Here is a 26067-nt window from a genome sequence, read left to right as displayed (position 1 = left end):
ACATTAGAATACTTTTGCCAGGCACTCGATTCCTGGGTGAAGCATGGGCGACCTCTCCAAACCTAAGATCTCATGCGTCCCAACCCTTTCCCCTCTCAGCTCAGAATCTATAGCCTCCCTCCATTTTTACAGACAGTTTCCCTTATAGTGACTCACTCACCGCCATCGTCGCTGAGGAAGGCTCCTTTAGGAGAGGATGGGACCTTGCCCCACCTGGAGACAGGTTTAGGGTAGTCTCTGTCACCGGTGCGGGACTCTTCATCAAAACGCCAGTATCTGCAGGAAAGGACGGTGACAAGACAGACGATTAAGCACATAGCAGTTAAATGGGCTGATGATTACTACCGCAAACAACTTATGTCTTTCTGTCTCTCAATAGTCAGGGCTAAAACTGCTCTCCCTTGACTAATTGAATGTCATTTCACTTTTACATGTATCATTCCACACTGTCAGTCAGTTAGTGGAGATTGGGTATGGTAGAGTAAAGGCAAGGCATTCGGGGGCATGTGGTCACCTGTCTCCTCTGAAGAAGTATGTGTAGCCGGTGGGCTCCCACCAGATGGCTGTGTCGATCCTGTCTGTGGGGATGCCCTGACCGTACTCTACCAGGGGCTGGGGGTAACCAGGCACCACATCAGCCTCCCTGAACACCCAGTACCTGTCCCCTACAGAGGGAGAGGAGAGGGCAGAGGACAGAGGAGAGGGCAGAGGACAGAGGAGAGGGTAGAGGACAGAGGAGAGGGTAGAGGACAGAGGAGAGGGTAGAGGACAGAGGAGAGGACAGAGGAGAGGGTAGAGGACAGAGGAGAGGGTAGAGGACAGAGGAGAGGGTAGAGGACAGAGGAGAGGGTAGAGGACAGAGGAGAGGGTAGAGGACAGAGGAGAGGACAGAGGAGAGGGTAGAGGACAGAGGAGAGGGTAGAGGACAGAGGAGAGGGTAGAGGACAGAGGAGAGGGTAGAGGACAGAGGAGAGGGCAGAGGACAGAGGAGAGGACAGAGGAGAGGGCAGAGGACAGAGGAGAGGGCAGAGGACAGAGGAGAGGGTAGAGGACAGAGGAGAGGGTAGAGGACAGAGGAGAGGGTAGAGGACAGAGGAGAGGGCAGGGGACAGAGGAGAGGGCAGGGGACAGAGGAGAGGGCAGGGGACAGAGGACAGGCAGAGGAGAGGGTAGAGGACAGAGGAGAGGACAGAGGAGAGGGTAGAGGACAGAGGAGAGGGTAGAGGACAGTGGAGAGGGTAGAGGACAGAGGAGAGGGCAGAGGAGAGGGCAGAGGACAGAGGAGAGGGTAGAGGACAGAGGAGAGGACAGAGGAGAGGGTAGAGGACAGAGAAGAGGGTAGAGGACAGAGGAGAGGGTAGAGGACAGAGGAGAGGGTAGAGGACAGAGGAGAGGACAGAGGAGAGGGCAGAGGACAGAGGAGAGGGTAGAGGACAGAGGAGAGGGTAGAGGACAGAGGAGAGGGCAGAGGACAGAGAAGAGGACAGAGGAGAGGGCAGAGGACAGAGGAGAGGGCAGAGGACAGAGGAGAGGGTAGAGGACAGAGGAGAGGGTAGAGGACAGAGGAGAGGGTAGAGGACAGAGGAGAGGGCAGGGGACAGAGGAGAGGGCAGGGGACAGAGGAGAGGGCAGGGGACAGAGGACAGGCAGAGGAGAGGGTAGAGGACAGAGGAGAGGACAGAGGAGAGGGTAGAGGACAGAGGAGAGGGTAGAGGACAGTGGAGAGGGTAGAGGACAGAGGAGAGGGCAGAGGAGAGGGCAGAGGACAGAGGAGAGGGTAGAGGACAGAGGAGAGGACAGAGGAGAGGGTAGAGGACAGAGGAGAGGGTAGAGGACAGAGGAGAGGGTAGAGGACAGAGGAGAGGGTAGGACATTTTTTTACATTTTAGTCATTTAGCAGACGCTCTTATCCAGAGCGACTTACAGTAGTGAATGCATACATTATAGGACAGAGGAGAGGGTAGAGGACAGAGGAGAGGGTAGAGGGCAGAGGACAGAGGAGAGGGCAGAGGACAGAGGAGAGGGTAGAGGACAGAGGAGAGGGTAGAGGACAGAGGAGAGGGCAGAGGACAGAGGAGAGGGCAGAGGACAGAGGAGAGGGCAGAGGAGAGGGCAGAGGACAGAGGAGAGGGCAGAGGACAGAGGAGAGGGTAGAGGACAGAGGAGAGGGCAGAGGAGAGGGTAGAGGACAGAGGAGAAGACAGAGGAGAGGGTAGAGGAGAGGGTAGAGGACAGAGGAGAGGGTAGAGGACAGAGAGGAGGGGAGAGGACACAGGAGAGGGCAGAGGAGAGGGCAGAGGACAGAGGAGAGGGTAGAGGACAGAGGAGAGGGTAGAGGACAGAGGAGAGGGCAGAGGACAGAGGAGAGGGCAGAGGACAGAGGAGAGGGCAGAGGACAGAGGAGAGGGCAGAGGACAGTGGAGAGGGCAGAGGACAGAGGAGAGGGCAGAGGACAGAGGAGAGGGCAGAGGACAGAGGAAAGGGTAGAGGAGAGGGTAGAGGACAGAGGAAAGGGTAGAGGACAGAGGAGAGGGTAGAGGGTAGAGGAGAGGGTAGAGGAGAGGGTAGAGGACAGAGGAGAGGACAGAGGAGAGGACAGAGGAGAGGACAGAGGAGAGAGGAGAGGGTAGAGGACAGAGGAGAGGGTAGAGGACGGAGGAGAGGGTAGAGGACAGAGGAGAGGGTAGAGGACAGAGGAGAGGACAGAGGAGAGGGTAGAGGACAGGGTAGAGGGTAGAGGACATGGTAGAGGACAGAGGAGAGGGTAGAGGACAGAGGAGAGGGTAGAGGACAGAGGAGAGGGTAGAGGACAGAGGAGAAGGCAGAGGACAGGCAGAGGAGAGGGTAGAAGATAGAGGAGAGGACAGAGGAGAGGGTAGAGGACAGAGGAGAGGGTAGAGGACAGAGGAGAGGGCAGAGGACAGAGGAGAGCGTAGAGGACAGAGGAGAGGGCAGAGGACAGAGGACAGGCAGAGGAGAGGGTAGAGGACAGAGGAGAGGGTAGAGGAGAGGGTAGAGGACAGAGAGGAGGGTAGAGGACAGAGGAGAGGGCAGAGGACAGAGGAGAAGGGCAGAGGACAGAGGAGAGGGCAGAGGAGAGGGCAGAGGACAGGGTAGAGGACAGAGGAGAGGGCAGAGGACAGAGGAGAGGGTAGAGGACAGAGGAGAGGGCAGAGGACAGAGGAGAGGGCAGAGAACAGAGGAGAGGGCAGAGAACAGAGGAGAGGGTAGAGGACATAGGAGAGGGTAGAGGACAGAGGAGAGGGTAGAGGACATAGGAGAGGGTAGAGGACAGAGGACAGGGTAGAGGACAGAGGAGAGGGCAGAGGACAGAGGAGAGGGTAGAGGACAGAGGAGAGGGTAGAGGACAGAGGAAAGGGTAGAGGACAGAGGAAAGGGTAGAGGACAGAGGAAAGGGTAGAGGAGAGGGTAGAGGACAGAGGAGAGGGTAGAGGACAGAGGAGAGGGTAGAGGACAGAGGAGAGGGTAGAGGAGAGGGTAGAGGACAGAGGAGAGGACAGAGGAGTGGGCAGAGGACAGAGGAGAGGGTAGAGGATAGAGGAGAGGGCAGAGGACAGAGAAGAGGGCAGAGGACAGGCAGAGGAGAGGGTAGAGGACAGAGGAGAGGGTAGAGGACAGAGGAGAGGACAGAGGAGAGGGCAGAGGACAGAGGAGAGGGTAGAGGACAGAGGAGAGGGTAGAGGACAGAGGAGAGGGCAGAGGACAGAGAAGAGGACAGAGGAGAGGGCAGAGGACAGAGGAGAGGGCAGAGGACAGAGGAGAGGGTAGAGGACAGAGGAGAGGGTAGAGGACAGAGGAGAGGGTAGAGGACAGAGGAGAGGGCAGGGGACAGAGGAGAGGGCAGGGGACAGAGGAGAGGGCAGGGGACAGAGGACAGGCAGAGGAGAGGGTAGAGGACAGAGGAGAGGACAGAGGAGAGGGTAGAGGACAGAGGAGAGGGTAGAGGACAGTGGAGAGGGTAGAGGACAGAGGAGAGGGCAGAGGAGAGGGCAGAGGACAGAGGAGAGGGTAGAGGACAGAGGAGAGGACAGAGGAGAGGGTAGAGGACAGAGGAGAGGGTAGAGGACAGAGGAGAGGGTAGAGGACAGAGGAGAGGGTAGGACATTTTTTTACATTTTAGTCATTTAGCAGACGCTCTTATCCAGAGCGACTTACAGTAGTGAATGCATACATTATAGGACAGAGGAGAGGGTAGAGGACAGAGGAGAGGGTAGAGGGCAGAGGACAGAGGAGAGGGCAGAGGACAGAGGAGAGGGTAGAGGACAGAGGAGAGGGTAGAGGACAGAGGAGAGGGCAGAGGACAGAGGAGAGGGCAGAGGACAGAGGAGAGGGCAGAGGAGAGGGCAGAGGACAGAGGAGAGGGCAGAGGACAGAGGAGAGGGTAGAGGACAGAGGAGAGGGCAGAGGAGAGGGTAGAGGACAGAGGAGAAGACAGAGGAGAGGGTAGAGGAGAGGGTAGAGGACAGAGGAGAGGGTAGAGGACAGAGAGGAGGGGAGAGGACACAGGAGAGGGCAGAGGAGAGGGCAGAGGACAGAGGAGAGGGTAGAGGACAGAGGAGAGGGTAGAGGACAGAGGAGAGGGCAGAGGACAGAGGAGAGGGCAGAGGACAGAGGAGAGGGCAGAGGACAGAGGAGAGGGCAGAGGACAGTGGAGAGGGCAGAGGACAGAGGAGAGGGCAGAGGACAGAGGAGAGGGCAGAGGACAGAGGAAAGGGTAGAGGAGAGGGTAGAGGACAGAGGAAAGGGTAGAGGACAGAGGAGAGGGTAGAGGGTAGAGGAGAGGGTAGAGGAGAGGGTAGAGGACAGAGGAGAGGACAGAGGAGAGGACAGAGGAGAGGACAGAGGAGAGAGGAGAGGGTAGAGGACGAGGGTAGAGGACGGAGGAGAGGGTAGAGGACAGAGGAGAGGGTAGAGGACAGAGGAGAGGACAGAGGAGAGGGTAGAGGACAGGGTAGAGGGTAGAGGACATGGTAGAGGACAGAGGAGAGGGTAGAGGACAGAGGAGAGGGTAGAGGACAGAGGAGAGGGTAGAGGACAGAGGAGAAGGCAGAGGACAGGCAGAGGAGAGGGTAGAAGATAGAGGAGAGGACAGAGGAGAGGGTAGAGGACAGAGGAGAGGGTAGAGGACAGAGGAGAGGGCAGAGGACAGAGGAGAGCGTAGAGGACAGAGGAGAGGGCAGAGGACAGAGGACAGGCAGAGGAGAGGGTAGAGGACAGAGGAGAGGGTAGAGGAGAGGGTAGAGGACAGAGAGGAGGGTAGAGGACAGAGGAGAGGGCAGAGGACAGAGGAGAAGGGCAGAGGACAGAGGAGAGGGCAGAGGAGAGGGCAGAGGACAGGGTAGAGGACAGAGGAGAGGGCAGAGGACAGAGGAGAGGGTAGAGGACAGAGGAGAGGGCAGAGGACAGAGGAGAGGGCAGAGAACAGAGGAGAGGGCAGAGAACAGAGGAGAGGGTAGAGGACATAGGAGAGGGTAGAGGACAGAGGAGAGGGTAGAGGACATAGGAGAGGGTAGAGGACAGAGGACAGGGTAGAGGACAGAGGAGAGGGCAGAGGACAGAGGAGAGGGTAGAGGACAGAGGAGAGGGTAGAGGACAGAGGAAAGGGTAGAGGACAGAGGAAAGGGTAGAGGACAGAGGAAAGGGTAGAGGAGAGGGTAGAGGACAGAGGAGAGGGTAGAGGACAGAGGAGAGGGTAGAGGACAGAGGAGAGGGTAGAGGAGAGGGTAGAGGACAGAGGAGAGGACAGAGGAGTGGGCAGAGGACAGAGGAGAGGGTAGAGGATAGAGGAGAGGGCAGAGGACAGAGAAGAGGGCAGAGGACAGGCAGAGGAGAGGGTAGAGGACAGAGGAGAGGACAGAGGAGAGGGAAGAGGATAGAGGAGAGGGCAGAGGACAGAGGACAGAGGAGAGGGTAGAGGACAGAGGAGAGGGTAGAGGACAGAGGAAAGGGTAGAGGACAGAGGAGAGGGTAGAGGACAGAGGAGAGGGTAGAGGACAGAGGAGAGGGCAGAGGAGAGGACAGAGGACAGAGAACAGAGGAGAGGGTAGAGGACAGAGGAGAGAGTAGACGACAGAGGAGAGGGCAGAGGAGACGGTAGAGGACAGAGGAGAGGGTAGAGGACAGAGGAGAGGGCAGAGGACAGAGGAGTGGGCAGAGGACATAGGAGAGGGCAGAGGACAGAGGAGAGGGCAGAGGACAGAGGAGAGGGTAGAGGACAGAGGAGAGGGTAGGGGACAGAGGAGAGGGTAGAGGACAGAGGAGAGGGTAGAGGACAGAGGAGAGGGTAGAGGACAGAGGAGAGGACAGAGGAGAGGGCAGAGGAGAGGGTAGAGGACAGAGGAGAGGGTAGAGGACAGAGGAGAGGGTAGAGGACAGAGGAGAGGACAGAGGAGAGGGTAGAGGACAGAGGAGAGAGTAGACGACAGAGGAGAGGGCAGAGAACAGAGGGTAGAGGGCAGAGGACAGAGGAGAGGGTAGAGGACAGAGGAGAGGGTAGAGGACAGAGGAGAGGGCAGAGGAGAGGGCAGAGGACAGAGGAGAGGGCAGAGGACAGAGGAGAGGGCAGAGGACAGAGGAGTGGGCAGAGGACAGAGGAGTGGGCAGAGGACAGAGGAGAGGGCAGAGGACAGAGGAGAGGGCAGAGGACAGAGGAGAGGGTAGAGGACAGAGGAGTGGGCAGAGGACAGAGGAGTGGGCAGAGGACAGAGGAGTGGGCAGAGGACAGAGGAGAGGGCAGAGGACAGAGGAGAGGGCAGAGGACAGAGGAGAGGGCAGAGGACAGAGGAGAGGGTAGAGGACAGAGGAGAGGGTAGAGGACAGAGGAGAGGGTAGAGGACAGAGGAGAGGGTAGAGGACAGAGGAGAAGGTAGAGGACAGAGGAGAGGACAGAGGAGAGGGCAGAGGACATAGGAGAGGGTAGAGGACAGAGGAGAGGGTAGAGGACAGAGGAGAGGGTAGAGGACAGAGGAGAGAGTAGACAACAGAGGAGAGGGCAGAGAACAGAGGGTAGAGGGCAGAGGACAGAGGAGAGGGTAGAGGACAGAGGAGAGGGTAGAGGACAGAGGAGAGGGCAGAGGACAGAGGAGAGGGCAGAGGAGAGGGCAGAGGACAGAGGAGAGGGCAGAGGACAGAGGACAGAGGAGAGGGTAGAGGACAGAGGAGAGGGTAGGGGACAGAGGAGAGGGTAGAGGACACAGGAGCGGGTAGAGGACAGAGGAGAGGGTAGAGGACAGAGGAGAGGGTAGAGGACAGAGGAGAGGACAGAGGAGAGGGCAGAGGACATAGGAGAGGGTAGAGGACAGAGGAGAGGGTAGAGGACAGAGGAGAGGGTAGAGGACAGAGGAGAGAGTAGACAACAGAGGAGAGGGCAGAGAATAGAGGGTAGAGGGCAGAGGACAGAGGAGAGGGTAGAGGACAGAGGAGAGGGTAGAGGACAGAGGAGAGGGTAGAGGACAGAGGAGAGGGCAGAGGAGAGGGCAGAGGACAGAGGAGTGGGCAGAGGACAGAGGAGAGGGCAGAGGACAGAGGACAGAGGACAGAGGAGTGGGCAGAGGACAGAGGAGAGGGCAGAGGACAGAGGACAGAGGAGAGGGTAGAGGACAGAGGAGAGTGTAGGGGACAGAGGAGAGGGTAGAGGACAGAGGAGAGGGTAGAGGACAGAGGAGAGGGTAGAGGACAGAGGAGAGGGTAGAGGACAGAGGAGAGGGTAGAGGACAGAGGAGAAGGTAGAGGACAGAGGAGAGGACAGAGGAGAGGGCAGAGGACATAGGAGAGGGTAGAGGACAGAGGAGAGGGTAGAGGACAGAGGAGAGGGTAGAGGACAGAGGAGAGAGTAGACAACAGAGGAGAGGGCAGAGAACAGAGGGTAGAGGGCAGAGGACAGAGGAGAGGGTAGAGGACAGAGGAGAGGGTAGAGGACAGAGGAGAGGGCAGAGGACAGAGGAGAGGGCAGAGGAGAGGGCAGAGGACAGAGGAGAGGGCAGAGGACAGAGGACAGAGGAGAGGGTAGAGGACAGAGGAGAGGGTAGGGGACAGAGGAGAGGGTAGAGGACAGAGGAGAGGGTAGAGGACAGAGGAGAGGGTAGAGGACAGAGGAGAGGGTAGAGGACAGAGGAGAGGACAGAGGAGAGGGCAGAGGACATAGGAGAGGGTAGAGGACAGAGGAGAGGGTAGAGGACAGAGGAGAGGGTAGAGGACAGAGGAGAGAGTAGACAACAGAGGAGAGGGCAGAGAATAGAGGGTAGAGGGCAGAGGACAGAGGAGAGGGTAGAGGACAGAGGAGAGGGTAGAGGACAGAGGAGAGGGTAGAGGACAGAGGAGAGGGCAGAGGAGAGGGCAGAGGACAGAGGAGTGGGCAGAGGACAGAGGAGAGGGCAGAGGACAGAGGACAGAGGAGAGGGTAGAGGACAGAGGAGAGGGTAGGGGACAGAGGAGAGGGTAGAGGACAGAGGAGAGGGTAGAGGACAGAGGAGAGGGTAGAGGACAGAGGAGAGGGTAGAGGACAGAGGAGAGGGTAGAGGACAGAGGAGAGGGTAGAGGACAGAGGAGAGGGTAGAGGACAGAGGAGAGGGTAGAGGAGAGGGTAGAGGACAGAGGAGAGGGCAGAGGTCAGAGGAGAGGGCAGAGGACAGAGGAGAGGGTAGAGGACAGAGGACAGAGGGGAGGGTAGAGGACAGAGGAGAGGGTAGAGGGTAGAGGAGAGGGTAGAGGACAGAGGAGAGGGTAGAGGACAGAGGAGAGGGTAGAGGACAGAGGAGAGGGTAGAGGAGAGGGTAGAGGACAGAGGAGAGGGCAGAGGTCAGAGGAGAGGGCAGAGGACAGAGGAGAGGACAGAGGAGAGGGCAGAGGACAGAGGAGAGGGTAGAGGACAGAGGAGAGGGCAGAGGAGAGGACAGAGGAGAGGACAGAGGACAGAGAACAGAGGAGAGGGTAGAGGACAGAGAGGGTAGAGGACAGAGGAGAGGGTAGAGGACAGAGGAGAGGGTAGAGGACAGAGGAGAGGGCAGAGGACAGAGGAGAGGGCAGAGGACAGAGGAGAGGGTAGAGGACAGAGGAAAGGGTAGAGGACAGAGGAGAGGGCAGAGGACAGAGGAGAGGGCAGAGGACAGAGGAGAGGGCAGAGGACAGAGGAGAGGGCAGAGGACAGAGGAGAGGGCAGAGGACAGAGGAGAGGGCAGAGGACAGAGGAGAGGGCAGAGGACAGAGGAGAGGGCAGAGGAGAGGGCAGAGGACAGAGGAGAGGGCAGAGGACAGAGAAGAGGGCAGAGGACAGAGGAGAGGGTAGAGGACAGAGGAGAAGACAGAGGAGAGGGTAGAGGAGAGGGTAGAGGACAGAGAGGAGGGGAGAGGACACAGGAGAGGGCAGAGGAGAGGGCAGAGGACAGAGGAGAGGGTAGAGGACAGAGGAGAGGGTAGAGGACAGAGGAGAGGGTAGAGGACAGAGGAAAGGGTAGAGGACAGAGGAAAGGGTAGAGGACAGAGGAAAGGGTAGAGGAGAGGGTAGAGGACAGAGGAGAGGGTAGAGGACAGAGGAGAGGGTAGAGGACAGAGGAGAGGGTAGAGGAGAGGGTAGAGGAGAGAGGGCAGAGGACAGAGGAGAGGGTAGAGGATAGAGGAGAGGGCAGAGGACAGAGGAGAGGGCAGAGGACAGAGGAGAGGACAGAGGAGAGGGTAGAGGACAGAGGACAGGGTAGAGGAGAGGGTAGAAGACAGAGGAGAGGACAGAGGAGAGGGCAGAGGACAGAGGAGAGGCAGAGGAGAGGGTAGAGGACAGAGGAGAGGGTAGAGGACAGAGGAGAGGGTAGAGGACAGAGGAGAGGGTAAAGGACAGAGGAGAGGGTAGAGGACAGAGGAGAGGGTAGAGGACAGAGGAGAGGGCAGAGGACAGAGGAGAGGGCAGAGGACAGAGGAGAGGGCAGAGGACAGAGGAGAGGGCAGAGGACAGAGGAGAGGGCAGAGGACAGAGGAGAGGGCAGAGGACAGAGGAGAGGGCAGAGGACAGAGGAGAGGGCAGAGAACAGAGGAGAGGGCAGAGGAGAGGGCAGAGGACAGAGGAGAGGGCAGAGGACAGAGAAGAGGGCAGAGGACAGAGGAGAGGGTAGAGGACAGAGGAGAGGGCAGAGGAGAGGGTAGAGGACAGAGGAGAGACAGAGGAGAGGGTAGAGGAGAGGGTAGAGGACAGAGAGGAGGGGAGAGGACACAGGAGAGGGCAGAGGAGAGGGCAGAGGACAGAGGAGAGGGTAGAGGACAGAGGAGAGGACAGAGGAGAGGGTAGAGGACAGGGTAGAGGGTAGAGGACATGGTAGAGGACAGAGGAGAGGGTAGAGGACAGAGGAGAGGGTAGAGGACAGAGGAGAGGGTAGAGGACAGAGGAGAGGGCAGAGGACGAGGGAGAGGAGAGAGAGGAGAGGACAGAGGAGAGGGTAGAGGACAGAGGAGAGGGTAGAGGACAGAGGAGAGGGCTAGAGGACAGAGGAGAGGGCAGAGGACAGGCAGAGGAGAGGGTAGAGGACAGAGGAGAGGGTAGAGGAGAGGGAGAGGACGAGAGGAGAGGGACAGAGGAGGAGAGGACAGAGGAGAGGGCAGAGGACAGAGGAGAGGGTAGAGGACAGAGGAGAGGGCAGAGGACAGAGGAGAGGGTAGAGGACAGAGGAGAGGGCAGAGGACAGAGGAGAGGGCAGAGGACAGTGGAGAGGGCAGAGGACAGAGGAGAGGGCAGAGGACAGAGGAGAGGGCAGAGGACAGAGGAAGGGTAGAGGAGAGGGTAGAGGACAGAGGAGAGGGCAGAGGACAGAGGAGAGGGCAGAGGACAGAGGAGAGGGCAGAGGACAGAGGAGAGGGCAGAGGACAGAGGAGAGGGCAGAGGACAGAGGAGAGGGCAGAGGACAGAGGAGAGGGCAGAGGACAGAGGAGAGGGCAGAGGACAGAGGAGAGGGTAGAGGACAGAGGAGAGGGCAGAGGACAGAGGAGAGGGCAGAGGACAGAGGAGAGGGTAGAGGACAGAGGAGAGGGCAGAGGACAGAGGAGAGGGCAGAGGACAGAGGAGAGGGTAGAGGACAGAGGAGAGGGTAGAGGACAGAGGAGAAGACAGAGGAGAGGGTAGAGGAGAGGGTAGAGGACAGAGGAGAGGGTAGAGGACAGAGGGAGGGGAGAGGACACAGGAGAGGGCAGAGGAGAGGGCAGAGGACAGAGGAGAGGGTAGAGGACAGAGGAGAGGGTAGAGGACAGAGGAGAGGGCAGAGGACAGAGGAGAGGGCAGAGGACAGAGGAGAGGGCAGAGGACAGAGGAGAGGGCAGAGGACAGAGGAGAGGGCAGAGGACAGAGGAGAGGGCAGAGGACAGAGGAGAGGGCAGAGGACAGAGGAGAGGGCAGAGGACAGAGGAGAGGGCAGAGGACAGAGGAGAGGGCAGAGGACAGAGGAGGGTAGAGGAGAGGGTAGAGGACAGAGGAGAGGGTAGAGGACAGAGGAGAGGGTAGAGGACAGAGGAGAGGGTAGAGGAGAGGGTAGAGGACAGAGGAGAGGGTAGAGGACAGAGGAGAGGGCAGAGGACAGAGGAGAGGGTAGAGGACAGAGGAGAGGGTAGAGGACAGAGGAGAGGGTAGAGGACAGAGGAGAGGGTAGAGGACAGAGGAGAGGACAGGGAGAGGGCAGAGGAGAGGGTAGAGGACAGAGGAGAGGGTAGAGGACAGAGGAGAGGGTAGAGGACAGAGGAGAGGGTAGAGGACAGAGGAGAGGGCAGAGGACAGAGGAGAGGGTAGAGGACAGAGGAGAGGGCAGAGGACAGAGGACAGGCAGAGGAGAGGGTAGAGGACAGAGGAGAGGGTAGAGGAGAGGGTAGAGGACAGAGGGAGGGTAGAGGACAGAGGAGAGGGCAGAGGACAGAGGAGAGGGCAGAGGACAGAGGAGAGGGCAGAGGGACAGAGGACAGGGTAGAGGACAGAGGAGAGGGCAGAGGACAGAGGAGAGGGTAGAGGACAGAGGAGAGGGCAGAGGACAGAGGAGAGGGCAGAGAACAGAGGAGAGGGCAGAGGACAGAGGAGAGGGTAGAGGACAAGGAGAGGGTAGAGGACAGAGGAGAGGGTAGAGGACAGAGGAGAGGGTAGAGGACAGAGGAGAGGGTAGAGGACAGAGGAGAGGGCAGAGGACAGAGGAGAGGGTAGAGGACAGAGGAGAGGGTAGAGGACAGAGGAGAGGGTAGAGGACAGAGGAGAGGGTAGAGGACAGAGGAGAGGGCAGAGGACAGAGGAGAGGGCAGAGGACAGAGGAGAGGGCAGAGGACAGAGGAGAGGGCAGAGGACAGAGGAGAGGGCAGAGGACAGAGGAGAGGGCAGAGGAGAGGGCAGAGGACAGAGGAGAGGGCAGAGGACAGAGAAGAGGGTAGAGGACAGAGGAGAGGGCAGAGGAGAGGGTAGAGGACAGAGGAGAGGGTAGAGGACAGAGGAGAGGGCAGAGGACAGAGGAGAGGGCAGAGGACAGAGGAGAGGGCAGAGGACAGAGGAGAGGGCAGAGGACAGAGGAGAGGGCAGAGGACAGAGGAGAGGGCAGAGGACAGAGGAAAGGGTAGAGGAGAGGGTAGAGGAGAGAGGAAAGGGTAGAGGAGAGGGTAGAGGACAGAGGAGAGGGTAGAGGGTAGAGGAGAGGGTAGAGGAGAGGGTAGAGGACAGAGGAAAACAGAGGAGAGGGCAGAGGACAGAGGAGAGGGTAGAGGACAGAGGAGAGGGTAGAGGACAGAGGAGAGGGTAGAGGACAGAGGAGAGGGTAGAGGACAGAGGAGAGGGTAGAGGACATGGTAGAGGACAGAGGAGAGGGTGGAGGACAGAGGAGAGGGTAGAGGACAGAGGAGAGGGTAGAGGACAGAGGAGAGGGTAGAGGACAGAGGAGAAGGCAGAGGACAGGCAGAGGAGAGGGTAGAAGAAAGAGGAGAGGACAGAGGAGAGGGCAGAGGACAGAGGACAGGCAGAGGAGAGGGTAGAGTACAGAGGAGAGGGTAGAGGAGAGGGTAGAGGACAGAGAGGAGGGTAGAGGACAGAGGAGAGGGCAGAGGACAGAGGAGAAGGGCAGAGGACAGAGGAGAGGGCAGAGGAGAGGGCAGTGGACAGAGGAGAGGGTAGAGGACAGAGGAGAGGGCAGAGGAGGGGGTAGAGGACAGAGGAGAGGGCAGAGGACAGAGGAGAGGGCAGAGAACAGAGGAGAGGGCAGAGAACAGAGGAGAGGGTAGAGAACATAGGAGAGGGCAGAGGACATAGGAGAGGGTAGAGGACATAGGAGAGGGTAGAGGACAGAGGACAGGGTAGAGGACAGAGGAGAGGGCAGAGGACAGAGGAGAGGGCAGAGGACAGAGGAGAGGGTAGAGGACAGAGGAAAGGGTAGAGGACAGAGGAAAGGGTAGAGGACAGAGGAAAGGGTAGAGGAGAGGGTAGAGGACAGAGGAGAGGGTAGAGGACAGAGGAGAGGGTAGAGGACAGAGGAGAGGGTAGAGGAGAGGGTAGAGGAAAGAGGAGAGGACAGAGGAGAGGGCAGAGGACAGAGGAGAGGGTAGAGGATAGAGGAGAGGGCAGAGGACAGAGGAGAGGGCAGATGACAGGCAGAGAGAGGGTAGAGGACAGAGGAGAGGACAGAGGAGAGGGAAGAGGATAGAGGAGAGGGCAGAGGACAGAGGACAGAGGAGAGGGTAGAGGACAGAGGAGAGGGTAGAGGACAGAGGAAAGGGTAGAGGACAGAGGAGAGGGTAGAGGACAGAGGAGAGGGTAGAGGACAGAGGAGAGGGCAGAGGAGAGGACAGAGGACAGAGAACAGAGGAGAGGGTAGAGGACAGAGGAGAGAGTAGACGACAGACGAGAGGGCAGAGAACAGAGGGTAGAGGGCAGAGGACAGAGGAGAGGGCAGAGGACAGAGGAGAGGGTAGAGGACAGAGGAGAGGGTAGAGGACAGAGGAGAGGGCAGAGGAGACGGTAGAGGACAGAGGAGAGGATAGAGGACAGAGGAGAGGGCAGAGGACAGAGGAGAGGGCAGAGGACAGAGGAGTGGGCAGAGGACAGAGGAGAGGGCAGAGGACAGAGGAGAGGGCAGAGGACAGAGGAGAGGGTAGAGGACAGAGGAGAGGGTAGGGGACAGAGGAGAGGGTAGAGGACAGAGGAGAGGGTAGAGGACAGAGGAGAGGGTAGAGGACAGAGGAGAGGGTAGAGGACAGAGGAGAGGACAGAGGAGAGGGCAGAGGACAGAGGAGAGGGTAGAGGACAGAGGAGAGGGTAGAGGACAGCGGAGAGGGTAGAGGACAGAGGAGAGGACAGAGGAGAGGGTAGAGGACAGAGGAGAGAGTAGACGACAGAGGAGAGGGCAGAGAACAGAGGGTAGAGGGCAGAGGACAGAGGAGAGGGTAGAGGACAGAGGAAAGGGTAGAGGACAGAGGAAAGGGTAGAGGAGAGGGTAGAGGACAGAGGAGAGGGTAGAGGACAGAGGAGAGGGTAGAGGACAGAGGAGAGGGTAGAGGAGAGGGTAGAGGAAAGAGGAGAGGACAGAGGAGAGGGCAGAGGACAGAGGAGAGGGTAGAGGATAGAGGAGAGGGCAGAGGACAGAGGAGAGGGCAGATGACAGGCAGAGGAGAGGGTAGAGGACAGAGGAGAGGACAGAGGAGAGTGAAGAGGACAGAGGAGAGGGCAGAGGACAGAGGAGAGGGCAGAGGACAGAGGAGTGGGCAGAGGACAGAGGAGAGGGCAGAGGACAGAGGAGAGGGCAGAGGACAGAGGAGAGGGTAGAGGACAGAGGAGAGGGTAGGGGACAGAGGAGAGGGTAGAGGACAGAGGAGAGGGTAGAGGACAGAGGAGAGGGTAGAGGACAGAGGAGAGGGTAGAGGACAGAGGAGAGGACAGAGGAGAGGGCAGAGGACAGAGGAGAGGGTAGAGGACAGAGGAGAGGGTAGAGGACAGAGGAGAGGGTAGAGGACAGAGGAGAGGACAGAGGAGAGGGTAGAGGACAGAGGAGAGAGTAGACGACAGAGGAGAGAGTAGACGACAGAGGAGAGGGCAGAGAACAGAGGGTAGAGGGCAGAGGACAGAGGAGAGGGTAGAGGACAGAGGAGAGGGTAGAGGACAGAGGAGAGGGCAGAGGAGAGGGCAGAGGACAGAGGAGAGGGCAGAGGACAGAGGAGTGGGCAGAGGACAGAGGAGAGGGCAGAGGACAGAGGAGAGGGCAGAGGACAGAGGAGAGGGCAGAGGACAGAGGAGAGGGTAGAGGACAGAGGAGAGGGTAGAGGACAGAGGAGAGGGCAGAGGACAGAGGAGTGGGCAGAGGACAGAGGAGTGGGCAGAGGACAGAGGAGAGGGCAGAGGACAGAGGAGAGGGCAGAGGACAGAGGAGAGGGCAGAGGACAGAGGAGAGGGTAGGGGACAGAGGAGAGGGTAGAGGACAGAGGAGAGGGTAGAGGACAGAGGAGAGGACAGAGGAGAGGGCAGAGGACAGAGGAGAGGGCAGAGGACAGAGGAGAGGGTAGAGGACAGAGGAGAGGGCAGAGGAGAGGACAGAGGAGAGGACAGAGGACAGAGAACAGAGGAGAGGGTAGAGGACAGAGGAGAGAGTAGAGGACAGAGGAGAGGGTAGAGGACAGAGGAGAGGGTAGAGGACAGAGGAGAGGGTAGAGGACAGAGGAGAGGGCAGAGGACAGAGGACAGGGCAGAGGACAGGGGAGAGGGTAGAGGACAGAGGAAAGGGTAGAGGACAGAGGAGAGGGTAGAGGACAGAGGAGAGGGTAGAGGACAGAGGAGAGGGCAGAGGACAGAGGAAAGGGTAGAGGACAGAGGAAAGGGTAGAGGAGAGGGTAGAGGACAGAGGAGAGGGTAGAGGACAGAGGAGAGGGTAGAGGACAGAGGAGAGGGTAGAGGAGAGGGTAGAGGACAGAGGAGAGGGCAGAGGACAGAGGAGAGGCAGAGGAGAGGGTAGAGGACAGAGGAGAGGACAGAGGAGATGGTAGAGGACAGAGGAGAGGGCAGAGGACAGAGGAGAGGGTAGAGGACAGAGGAGAGGGTAGAGGACAGAGGAAAGAGGAGAGGGTAGAGGACAGAGGAAAGGATAGAGGACAGAGGAGAGGGTAGAGGACAGAGGAGAGGGTAGAGGACAGAGGAGAGGGTAGAGGACAGAGGAGAGGGTAGAGGACAGAGGAGAGGGTAGAGGACAGAGGAGAGGGCAGAGGAGAGGACAGAGGACAGAGAACAGAGGAGAGGGTAGAGGACAGAGGAGAGGGCAGAGAACAGAGGGTAGAGGGCAGAGGACAGAGGAGAGGGTAGAGGACAGAGAAGAGGGTAGAGGACAGAGGAGAGGGTGGAGGACAGAGGAGGGTAGAGGACAGAAGAGAGGGCAGAGGACAGAGGAGGGTAGAGGACAGAAGAGAGGGCAGAGGACAGAGGAGAGGGCAGAGGACAGAGGAGAGGGCAGAGGACAGAGTAGAGGGCAGAGGAGAGGGTAGAGGACAGAGGGGAGGGCAGAGCACAGAGGAGAGGGCAGAGGAGAGGGCAGAGGAGAGGGTAGAGGACAGAGGAGAGGGTAGAGGACAGAGGAGAGGGTAGAGGACAGAGGAGAGGGTAGAGGACAGAGGAGAGGGCAGATGACAGAGGAGAGGGCAGAGGACAGAGGAGAGGGTAGAGGACAGAGGAAAGGGTAGAGGACAGAGGAAAGGGTAGAGGACAGAGGAGAGGACAGAGGAGAGGGTAGAGGACAGAGGAGAGGGTAGAGGAGAGGGTAGGGGACAGAGGAGAGGGTAGAGGACAGAGGAGAGGGTAGAGGACAGAGGAGAGGGTAGAGGACAGAGGAGAGGGTAGAGGACAGAGGAGAGGGTAGAGGACAGAGTAGAGGAGAGGGTAGAGGACAGAGGAGAGGGTAGGGGACAGAGGAGAGGGTAGAGGACAGAGGAGAGGGTAGAGGACAGAGGAGAGGGTATAGGACAGAGTAGAGGGTAGAGGACAGAGGAGAGGGTAGAGGACAGAGGAGAGGGTAGAGGACAGAGGAGAGGGTAGAGGACAGAGGAGAGGGCAGAGGACAGAGGAAAGGGTAGAGGACAGAGGAGAGGGTAGGGGACAGAGGAGAGGGTAGAGGACAGAGGAGAGGGTAGAGGACAGAGGAGAGGGCAGAGGACAGAGGAAAGGGTAGAGGACAGAGGAAAGGGTAGAGGACAGAGGAAAGGGTAGAGGAGAGGGTAGAGGACAGAGGAGAGGGTAGAGGACAGAGGAGAGGGTAGAGGACAGAGGAGAGGGTAGAGGACAGAGGAGAGGGTAGAGGACAGAGTAGAGGAGAGGGTAGAGGACAGAGGAGAGGACAGAGGAGAGGGCAGAGGACAGAGGAGAGGGTAGAGGACAGAGGAGAGGGTAGAGGACAGAGGACAGAGGAGAGGGCAGAGGACAGAGGAGAGGGTAGAGGACAGAGGAGAGGGTAGAGGAGAGGGTAGAGGACAGAGGAACGAGGAGAGGGTAGAGGACAGAGGAAAGGGTAGAGGACAGAGGAGAGGACAGAGAACAGAGGAGAGGGTAGAGGACAGAGGAGAGGGCGGAGGACAGAGGAGAGGGCAGAGGAGAGGGTAGATGACAGAGGGGAGGGCAGAGCACAGAGGAGAGGGCAGAGGAGAGGGTAGAGGACAGAGGAGAGGGTAGAGGACAGAGGAGAGGGTAGAGCACAGAGGAGAGGTTAGAGGACAGAGGAGAGGGTAGAGGACAGAGGAGAGGGTAGAGGACAGAGGAGAGGGCAGAGGACAGAGGAGAGGGCAGAGGACAGGGGAGAGGGTAGAGGACAGAGGAAAGGGTAGAGGACAGAGGAAAGGGTAGAGGACAGAGGAGAGGGTAGAGGACAGAGGAGAGGGTAGAGGACAGAGGAGAGGGTAGAGGACAGAGGAGAGGGTAGAGGAGAGGGTAGAGGACAGAGGAGAGGACAGAGGAGAGGGCAGAGAACAGAGGAGAAGGTAGAGGACAGAGGAGAGGGTAGAGGACAGAGGAGAGGGTAGAGGACAGAGGAGAGGACAGAGGAGAGGGTAGAGGACAGAGGAGAGGGTAGAGGACAAAGGAGAGGGTAGAGGACAGAGGAGAGGACAGAGGAGAGGGTAGAGGACAGAGGAGAGGGTAGAGGACAGAGGAGAGGGTAGAGGACAGAGGAGAGGGTAGAGGACAGAGGAGAGGACAGAGGAGAGGGTAGAGGACAGAGGAGAGGACAGAGGAGAGGGTAGAGGACAGAGGAGAGGGTAGAGGACAGAGGAGAGGACAGAGGAGAGGGTAGAGGACAGAGGAGAGGGTAGAGGACAGAGGAGAGGGTAGAGGACAGAGGAGAGGGTAGAGGACAGAGGAGAGGGTAGAGGACAGAGGAGAGGGTAGAGAACAGAGGAGAGGGTAGAGGACAGAGGAGAGGGTAGAGGACAGAGGAGAGGGTAGAGGACAGAGGAGAGGGTAGAGGACAGAGGAGAGGGTAGAGAACAGAGGAGAAGGTAGAGGACAGAGGAGAGGGTAGAGGACAGAGGAGAGGGTAGAGGACAGAGGAGAGGACAGAGGAGAGGGTAGAGGACAGAGGAGAGGACAGAGGAGAGGGTAGAGGACAGAGGAGAGGACAGAGGAGAGGGTAGAGGACAGAGGGTGGAGAGGACCATCAAGAAGAGGAAGATGTGAGAAGAGAGGAAAGAGAAGTTAGGCACAGGTTTCATTTGCAACATTTGATGCCAGTGATTTGTTACTATCTCAGATTCAACAAATAACAGAGCCAAAAAAATGTAGCACTCTTAAAAACACTAAAGAACATTCAACCGCTGTAAACAGACTACTGATGCAACTATTGGTTGTCCTTTGTGCGAGAACACACAGAAAGTAAAAAAAAGAGTCCGAACACATAAAGAAACGGTGCAGCCCGTACCCCTGCTCTACTCGATCCCCTCCAAGTCTTATTCTCTACGCAAACTGAAACCTAGGAAATCAGCATCTGGAGCAGCGACTGATGCAATCCATCCAGGCCTGCCAGCTGCTTTCCACTGCTGCTAGCTGCACCCCATGAACCTATTCCCGACTGTAGTTTAAAACATGAGGAATGCAGTGGAGAAGGACGAAATCTTGGTCCCTGTGTTTCTAGAGTGAACGCACCCAAGTAGATTTCAACAATTTTACAAGAAAGAAACTTCATATGAGATTCAAGGAAAATACAGACCTTTGAAAAAGACAAATTTCCCATCGTGCCGTTCATAGCCAGAGTCTATATCATCAGGTAGTCCAACCCAGAAGACAGAAATGGGCATTGGGTAGTTGTCCAGGACACGGTTCCTTCTAACTCTCCAGAACCAGCCACCCTGGAAAGGACAGAACACACCGTCCGAACATATTTACTAACTTCATCCTCTTTTGGGAGATTAGTATGAAGTATGAATTAATAGAACTAAACCAAAAAAAAAACGCTGTATTCTTAGAATAGCTCTGCTTCTCACCTTGAAGACAAACATCTCCCCTCGCAGCATGGTGACCGTATCAAAGTCCCCGTCACAGATGTCCAGGGCGGTGTGGTCAGGCTGCACAGGGCGACGAGGCTCATCTCTCCTGATGTAGGGGGTCACCGGCACAGGGTCAGGCCAGGGGATGGTGGGTTCTGGGTCAGGGATTGGAGGGAGGTGAGGTGCGTCGGTGGGATCTGGTTCAGGTTCTTGTTGGTCTGGGGTGTCAGGGTCATAGGTGGGGCTGGGGGGGTCTGTCTGGAGAGAACGATAAGGGGTGGTGGTGGGGTTTAGATCTGGAGGAGCAGTGATGGTGGGGTCTTGGTGGGGGGCGGTGTCATCCCTGGTGGTGGTGGGTGGGTCCTGAGTGGGAGAATCGTCTGGAGGTCCTGCACAATCCAAGATCATGACGTTATAAATTCCACTAGTTTGAATTAATTAATCTAACACATATTCCCCTCTCTGTTGCTTGTTTGGGCGCGCACGCACACACACACACACACACACACAGACAGAGAGAGAGAGAGTCTAATTTTCCACTCCGTGCTGTGGCAGGAAGCCCATGAAGCTTTTTGGAAGGAAGCCCTTCTGGTTGCACAGTGACAGAGAGAGGAAAAACAGACATACAGTACTTACACAAGACTTACAACCTTTAAAGGGATACTTCAGGATTTTATCTACTTCCCTAGAGTCAGATGAACTCGGGGTTAGCATTTTTGTGTCTCTGCATGCTGTTTGAGGGAAGTTGCTAACTAGCGCAATTGCTAACAACAGTTCATCTGACTCTGAGGAAGAAGATAAAGGGCCTCATTGCCAAAATCCCGAAGAATCTGTTGAACTATGAGTGTGAACTACGATAAGGATCGCTAAATACTATCTTCAGTGTGTCTGCAGTGCACATACAAACATTCACTAGTTTTATGACACACAAAGGGACAATGACTTCTATTCAGTCATGGACAGAGTAGGATCATTGTAAAAGCATGTATGGCATGCTGTGAGGGAGAATCTCAATTGAAGGGGGTCTATTGTGTATGTGTGTGTGCGCGCGCACTGTGGGGGCCTGAGGAAGGGCTCCTCACCATATATCTTCTGTATTCCACTCCTGTCATCCTCTGGGAGTGAGAAGGTCTTTGTGTCCATGTACTGGTAGAGGGGAGACATGATGGCATTGGTGTTGTCAGAGTGCTCCAGGCCCAGAGCATGGCCCAGCTCATGCACCGCAACCAGGAATAGGTCAATACCTGGGAGGAGAGGAGGGAGGAATGGAGAGAGGGAGAGACAATGATAGGAAGAGGAGAAAGAAAATGTATATCAAAAGATATCAATAAGGAATTCATTTAGAAACAAATGACATGGAAATAGTAACGGTCATTTGTCTGTATGTAATGACTGACTGAGGAGACAATGGGGGCAAAGGGGACAAAGTGTCTATCTTACCTGATGGATTATGGTTGTCAAGTGTCCACGGTTCGTCTGCGTCAAAGTGTGTGTCTCCGCCCATCCCGGGCCCTGGGTAGTAGGCATGAGCCAGGGACCCCCCTTCGCCGTCAAACAGAGACATGTCTCCATGGAAACCGGAGGCAAACAACAGCATGATATCTAGCGCGTCCTGGCTGCTGTTGGTGATGTCTTGGAAGGCGATTTCTTCGAAGGTCAGTGGTGTCACATGCTCCCACACCAAAAAGGCCTTGCGGATGGCTTCTTGTGTCCGCTCCTCACCGACCTTCGGGGTAGTATTCATAATGCTGGGAGAGGGGGTTGAGGAAAGGACAAGATATTCTTAGTACTTACACATACAACACTGAAGAAATATATAAATGCAACATGTAAAATGTTGGTCCCATGTTTCATGAGATGAAATAAAAAAGGTCCCAGACATTTTCCATACGCACAAGAAGCTTATTTCTCTCTCGATTACGTCCCTGTTAGTGAGCATTTCTCCTTTGCCAAGATAATCCATCCACCTGACAGGTGTGGCATATCAAGAAACTGATTCAAATGTGCAATTTTGTCACACAACACAATGCCACAGATGTCACAAGTTGAGAGAGCGTGCAATTGGCATGCTGACTGCAGGAATATCCACCAGAGCTGATGCCAGAGAAAGGAATGTTCATTTCTCTAAGATATGCTTCCTCCAACATAGTTTTAGATAATTTGGCGGTACGTTCAACTGGCCTCACAACCGCAGACCACGTGTATGGTGTCGTGTAGGTAAGCGGTTTGCTGATGTCAACGTTGTGAACAGAGCGCCCCATGGTGGCAGTGGGGTTATGGTTGGTCAGGCATAAGCTACGGACAACGAACACAATTGCAGTTTATCGATGGCAATTTGAATGCACAGAGACACCGTGACGAGATCCTGAGGCCCATTGTCGTGCAAATTCATACATCACCATCACCTCATATTTCAGCATGATAATGCACGGCCCCATGTCGCAAGGATCTGTACACAATTCCTGGAGGCTGAAAATGTCCCAGTTATTCCATGGCCTACATACTCACCAGACATGTCACCCATTGAGCGTGTTTGGGATGCTCTAGATTGATGTGTACGACAGCACGTTCCAGTTCCCGCCAATATCCAGCAACTTCGCACAGAGGAGTGGGACAACATTCCACAATCAACGGCCTGATCAACTCTATGCGAAGGAGATGTCGCGCTGTATGAGGCAAATGGTGGTCACACCAGATACTGACTAGTTGTCTAATCCACTCCCCTACCTTATATTAAGTATCTGTGACCAACAGATAGATATCTGTATTCCCAGTCATGTGAAATCCATATATTAGGGCCTAATGAATATGTTTCAATTCACTGATTTCCTTATATGAACTGTAACTCAGTCAAATCTATGAAATTGTTGCATGTTGCGTTTATATTTTTGTTGAGTGTATATATGGTTTATACACATATGGGAATGCAGGTGTCTTTGACATATTGCTAATACTGACGCTTTGCACGGCCGTCAGTTCAGGCATGGGGAAATCTGTGAGATTCCCAAAATGGATTTCTTAGAATCCCCCGGCATACATAGACCTACCACACACCTGTAGGTCAGATGGTTCTTGTCCCACTTCTGGTCAGTGAGAGTGTAGCGTTTCCGCCTCATACCGTTCTCAGTCTGCCCAAAAGATTTGTCTGGGACTCCACAGCGAGGCCTTCTCATGGCCCTAAAGGGAAGAGAGAAAAACTAAATTGAAAAGAGCCCTGATGACCACAGATAGGATTAGATACATTGATGTTAATTGAAGGCTAGAGAGTGGTTCCATACTCCTAGACCAGGAGGTGCAACTTTTATCTGGCTCAGAAATGCTCTAGAAATGTAATCATGACTCTACATTATCTTGGCATCATTATCAATTTAGTCTATCAGGCTGTACAGTCAACCTGGAGGGCTTCAGACACTAGGAGAAAAGTATAATTTCGGCTGTCAGTGCCATCCATACTTCAGTGTGGCATCGTCCATCTCTCCAGTGACCTCCAGGCCATAGAAGCGCTGCATGTCGCTGACAGCATTTGACAGGATCTGAGAGGACTGCATGGTGGACATCTGTCTGCTGGCCTGGGACAGGTAGCCAAAACTCCGCAACCACGACTATAATTACACAACAGGGATAGAGAGATGGACAGATGGAGATAGATTGAGCGAGTGAGTGAGTGAGTGAGTGCGTGAGTGAGTGAGTGAGTGAGTGAGTGAGTGAGTGAGTGAGTGAGTGAGTGAGTGAGTGAGTGAGGGTGAGTGAGTGGTGGTGGTGAGTGGGGAGGCAGAGAAAGAGCCAGACAGAGATAGAGAAAGTGAAAAAGACAATGAGAGAGAAACAACAAATGGAGAGAGAGGGGGGGTTAAAAAAAGAGAAGAATAGAGACCGAGAGGACAGAGAAACAGATGGTTTGTATGGCATTCCTCCTTCGAGTCCTTATTGGCAGCTTAGATATCTACTGATCCGATCCTGTGGTTAATAGGACCGACAGAGCAGAAGTCATGGGGTCTAACAGTAAAAGCTTTGGAATGTAAGCCGTTAAAGGGACAGTTCACCCAAATTACAAAAAGACACATTGGTTTCCTTACCCTGTAAGAAGTCTATGGACAAGGTATGGTAGAAATCCATGCCTTGATTTACTTTCCCTGGCACTGTTTCCACATGCTAATGTTTTAGTATTGGGACCGATATTAGCATTGTTCGCGCATCATGTTCAAAACATCTATGTGACTTTGTTGAAGTTACAATCCATTTTAGATACTTTCGGATGATTTGGACATGATGCGCGAAAAATTATAATATCGGTCCCATGACTTGAATGGGAGCTGTGCCACAAATGTGGAAACAGTTCCAGAGAAACCAAACCATGGATCGCTGTCAAACCTTGTCCACAGACTGTTTACAGGGTAAGGAAACCAATGTGTCATTTTGTAATTTGGCTGAAGTCTCTCTTCAACACAAAACAAATTTTTACATTTACATTTACGTCATTTAGCAGACGCTCTTATCCAGAGCGACTTACAAATTGGTGCATTCACCTTAAGATATCCAGTGGAACAACCACTTTACAATAGTACATCTATATCTTTTTTTTTGGGGGGGGGGGGGGGGATTACTATATCCTATCCCAGGTATTCCTTAAAGAGGTGGGGTTTCAGGTGTCTACGGAAGGTGGTGATTGACTCCGCTGTCCTGGCGTCGTGTGGGCGAACTTACAGTATATACAGGAAATGTTAAAAAAAACAAGATTAAACTGTCTATATTTTTTTTTACCACTTTTTTCTCCCCAATTTCGTGGTATTCAATTGGTAGTAGTTACAGTCTGGTCTCATCGCTGCAACTCCCGTACAGACTCGGGAGAGGCGAAGGTCGAGAGCCATGTGTCCCCCGAAACACAACCCGACAAAGCCGCACTGCTTCTTGACACAATCCACATCCAACCAGGAAGCCAGCCGCACCAATGTGTCGGAGGAAACACCGTACACCTGGCGACCTGGTCAGCGTGCACTGCGCCCGGCCCGCCATATGAGTCACTAGTGCACGATGAGACAAGGATATCCCTGCCGGCCAAACCCTCCCTAACCCGGACGACGATGGGCCAATTGTGCATCGCCCCATGGACCTCCCGGTCGCGGCCGGCTGCGCCAGAGCCTGGGTTCGAACCCAGAGCCTGAGTTTGAATCTCTGGTGGCACAGCTAGCACTGCGATGCAGTGCCTTAGACCAGTGCGCCACCCGGGAGGTGTCAGAATACAACCTTACTGTGAAATGCTTACTTACAAGCCCTTAACCAATATTGCAGTTCAAGAAAGAGTTAAGAAAATATTTACCAAATAAACTAAAGTAAAAAATAATAAAAAGGAACACAATAAAATAACGAGGCTATATACAGGGTCAATGTCAATGTAGCCTTTACACAGTCTGGAGGTGTGTTTTGGGTCATTGTCTTATTGAAAAACAAATTATATTCCCACTAAGCGCAAACCAGACAGGTTGGCGTATCACTGCAGAATGCTGTGGTAGCCATGTTGGTTAAGTGTGCCTTGAATTCTAAATAAATCACAGACAGTGTCACCAGCAAAGCACCCCCACACCATCACACATCCTCCTCCGTGCTTCACGGTGGGAACCACACATGCGGAGATCATCCGTTCACCTACTCTCCATCTCACAAAGACACGGTGGTTGGAACCAAAAATCTCAAATTAGGACTCATCAGACCAAAGGACAGATTTCCACTGGTCTAATGTCCATCGCTCGTGTTTCTTGGCCCAATCAAGTATCTTCTTCTTATTGGTGTCCTTAGGTAATGGTTTCTTTGAAGCAATTCGACCATGAAGGCCTGATTCACACAGTCTCCTCTGAACAGTTGATGTTGAGATGTTGTCTGTTACTTGAACTCTGTGAAGCATTTATTTGGCCTACAATCTGAGGTGCAGTTAATTGCAGATTTCTGAGGCTGGTAACTCTAATGAACTTATCCTCTTGCAGCAGAGGTAACTCTGGGTCTTCCTTTCCTGTGGCGGTCCTTATGAGAGCCAGTTTCATCATAGCGCTTGATGGTTTTTGTGACTGAACTTGAAGAAATTCAAGTTCTTGAAATTTTCCGGATTGACTGACCTTCATGTCTTAATAAAGTAATGATGGACTGTTGTTTCTCTTTGCCTATTTGAGCTGTTCTTGCCATAATATGGACTTGGTCTTTTACCATATAGGGCAATCTTCTGGATACCACCCCTACAGCACAACTGATTGGCTCAAACACATTAAGAAGGAAAGAAATTCCACAAATTAATTTTTAACAAGGCACACCTGTTAATTGAAATGCATTCCAGGTGACTACCTCCCAAAGCTGGTTGAGAGAATGCAAAGCGTGTGCAAATATAAAATATATTTTGATTTGTTTAACTTTTTTTGGTTAATACATGATTCCATGTGTGTTACTTCATAGTTTTGATGTCTTCACTATTATTCTACAACGTAGAAAATCATTTTTGCTATCGTTCTTTTTTTACATCCGTTATTAGACAGTGGCAACAATGATGATTATGAACATGGTCTTTTGCCTGCTAATGCCTGCAATGCAGTGAAGAAAACTATATGACAACAATAACGTCTA

At 54.8% G+C, this 26067-nt stretch overlaps 1 protein-coding gene across 1 annotated transcript in view; it reads right to left on the bottom strand.

Moving 5' to 3' along the window:
* The window catches only part of LOC106573210 (matrix metalloproteinase-15), a 32464-nt gene that overhangs the window by 2391 nt on the left and 4006 nt on the right, over positions 1 to 26067 (bottom strand). The window contains exons 2-9 of the mRNA XM_014148038.3: positions 22915 to 23063; positions 22516 to 22638; positions 20902 to 21209; positions 20544 to 20705; positions 19459 to 19850; positions 19185 to 19323; positions 515 to 665; positions 161 to 276 (exon numbers count right to left, since the gene is read on the bottom strand). Coding sequence (XP_014003513.2) covers positions 161 to 276; positions 515 to 665; positions 19185 to 19323; positions 19459 to 19850; positions 20544 to 20705; positions 20902 to 21209; positions 22516 to 22638; positions 22915 to 23063 — 1540 coding nt within the window. The remainder of the gene's footprint in view (positions 1 to 160; positions 277 to 514; positions 666 to 19184; positions 19324 to 19458; positions 19851 to 20543; positions 20706 to 20901; positions 21210 to 22515; positions 22639 to 22914; positions 23064 to 26067) is intronic.

This window comes from Salmo salar, chromosome 16 (assembly GCF_965601325.2).
Source record: "Salmo salar chromosome 16, fSalSal1, whole genome shotgun sequence".
Taxonomy (NCBI): Eukaryota; Metazoa; Chordata; class Actinopteri; order Salmoniformes; family Salmonidae; genus Salmo; species Salmo salar.
Note: the sequence above shows the minus strand (reverse complement) of the source record. Positions and strands in the feature narration are given on the sequence as shown.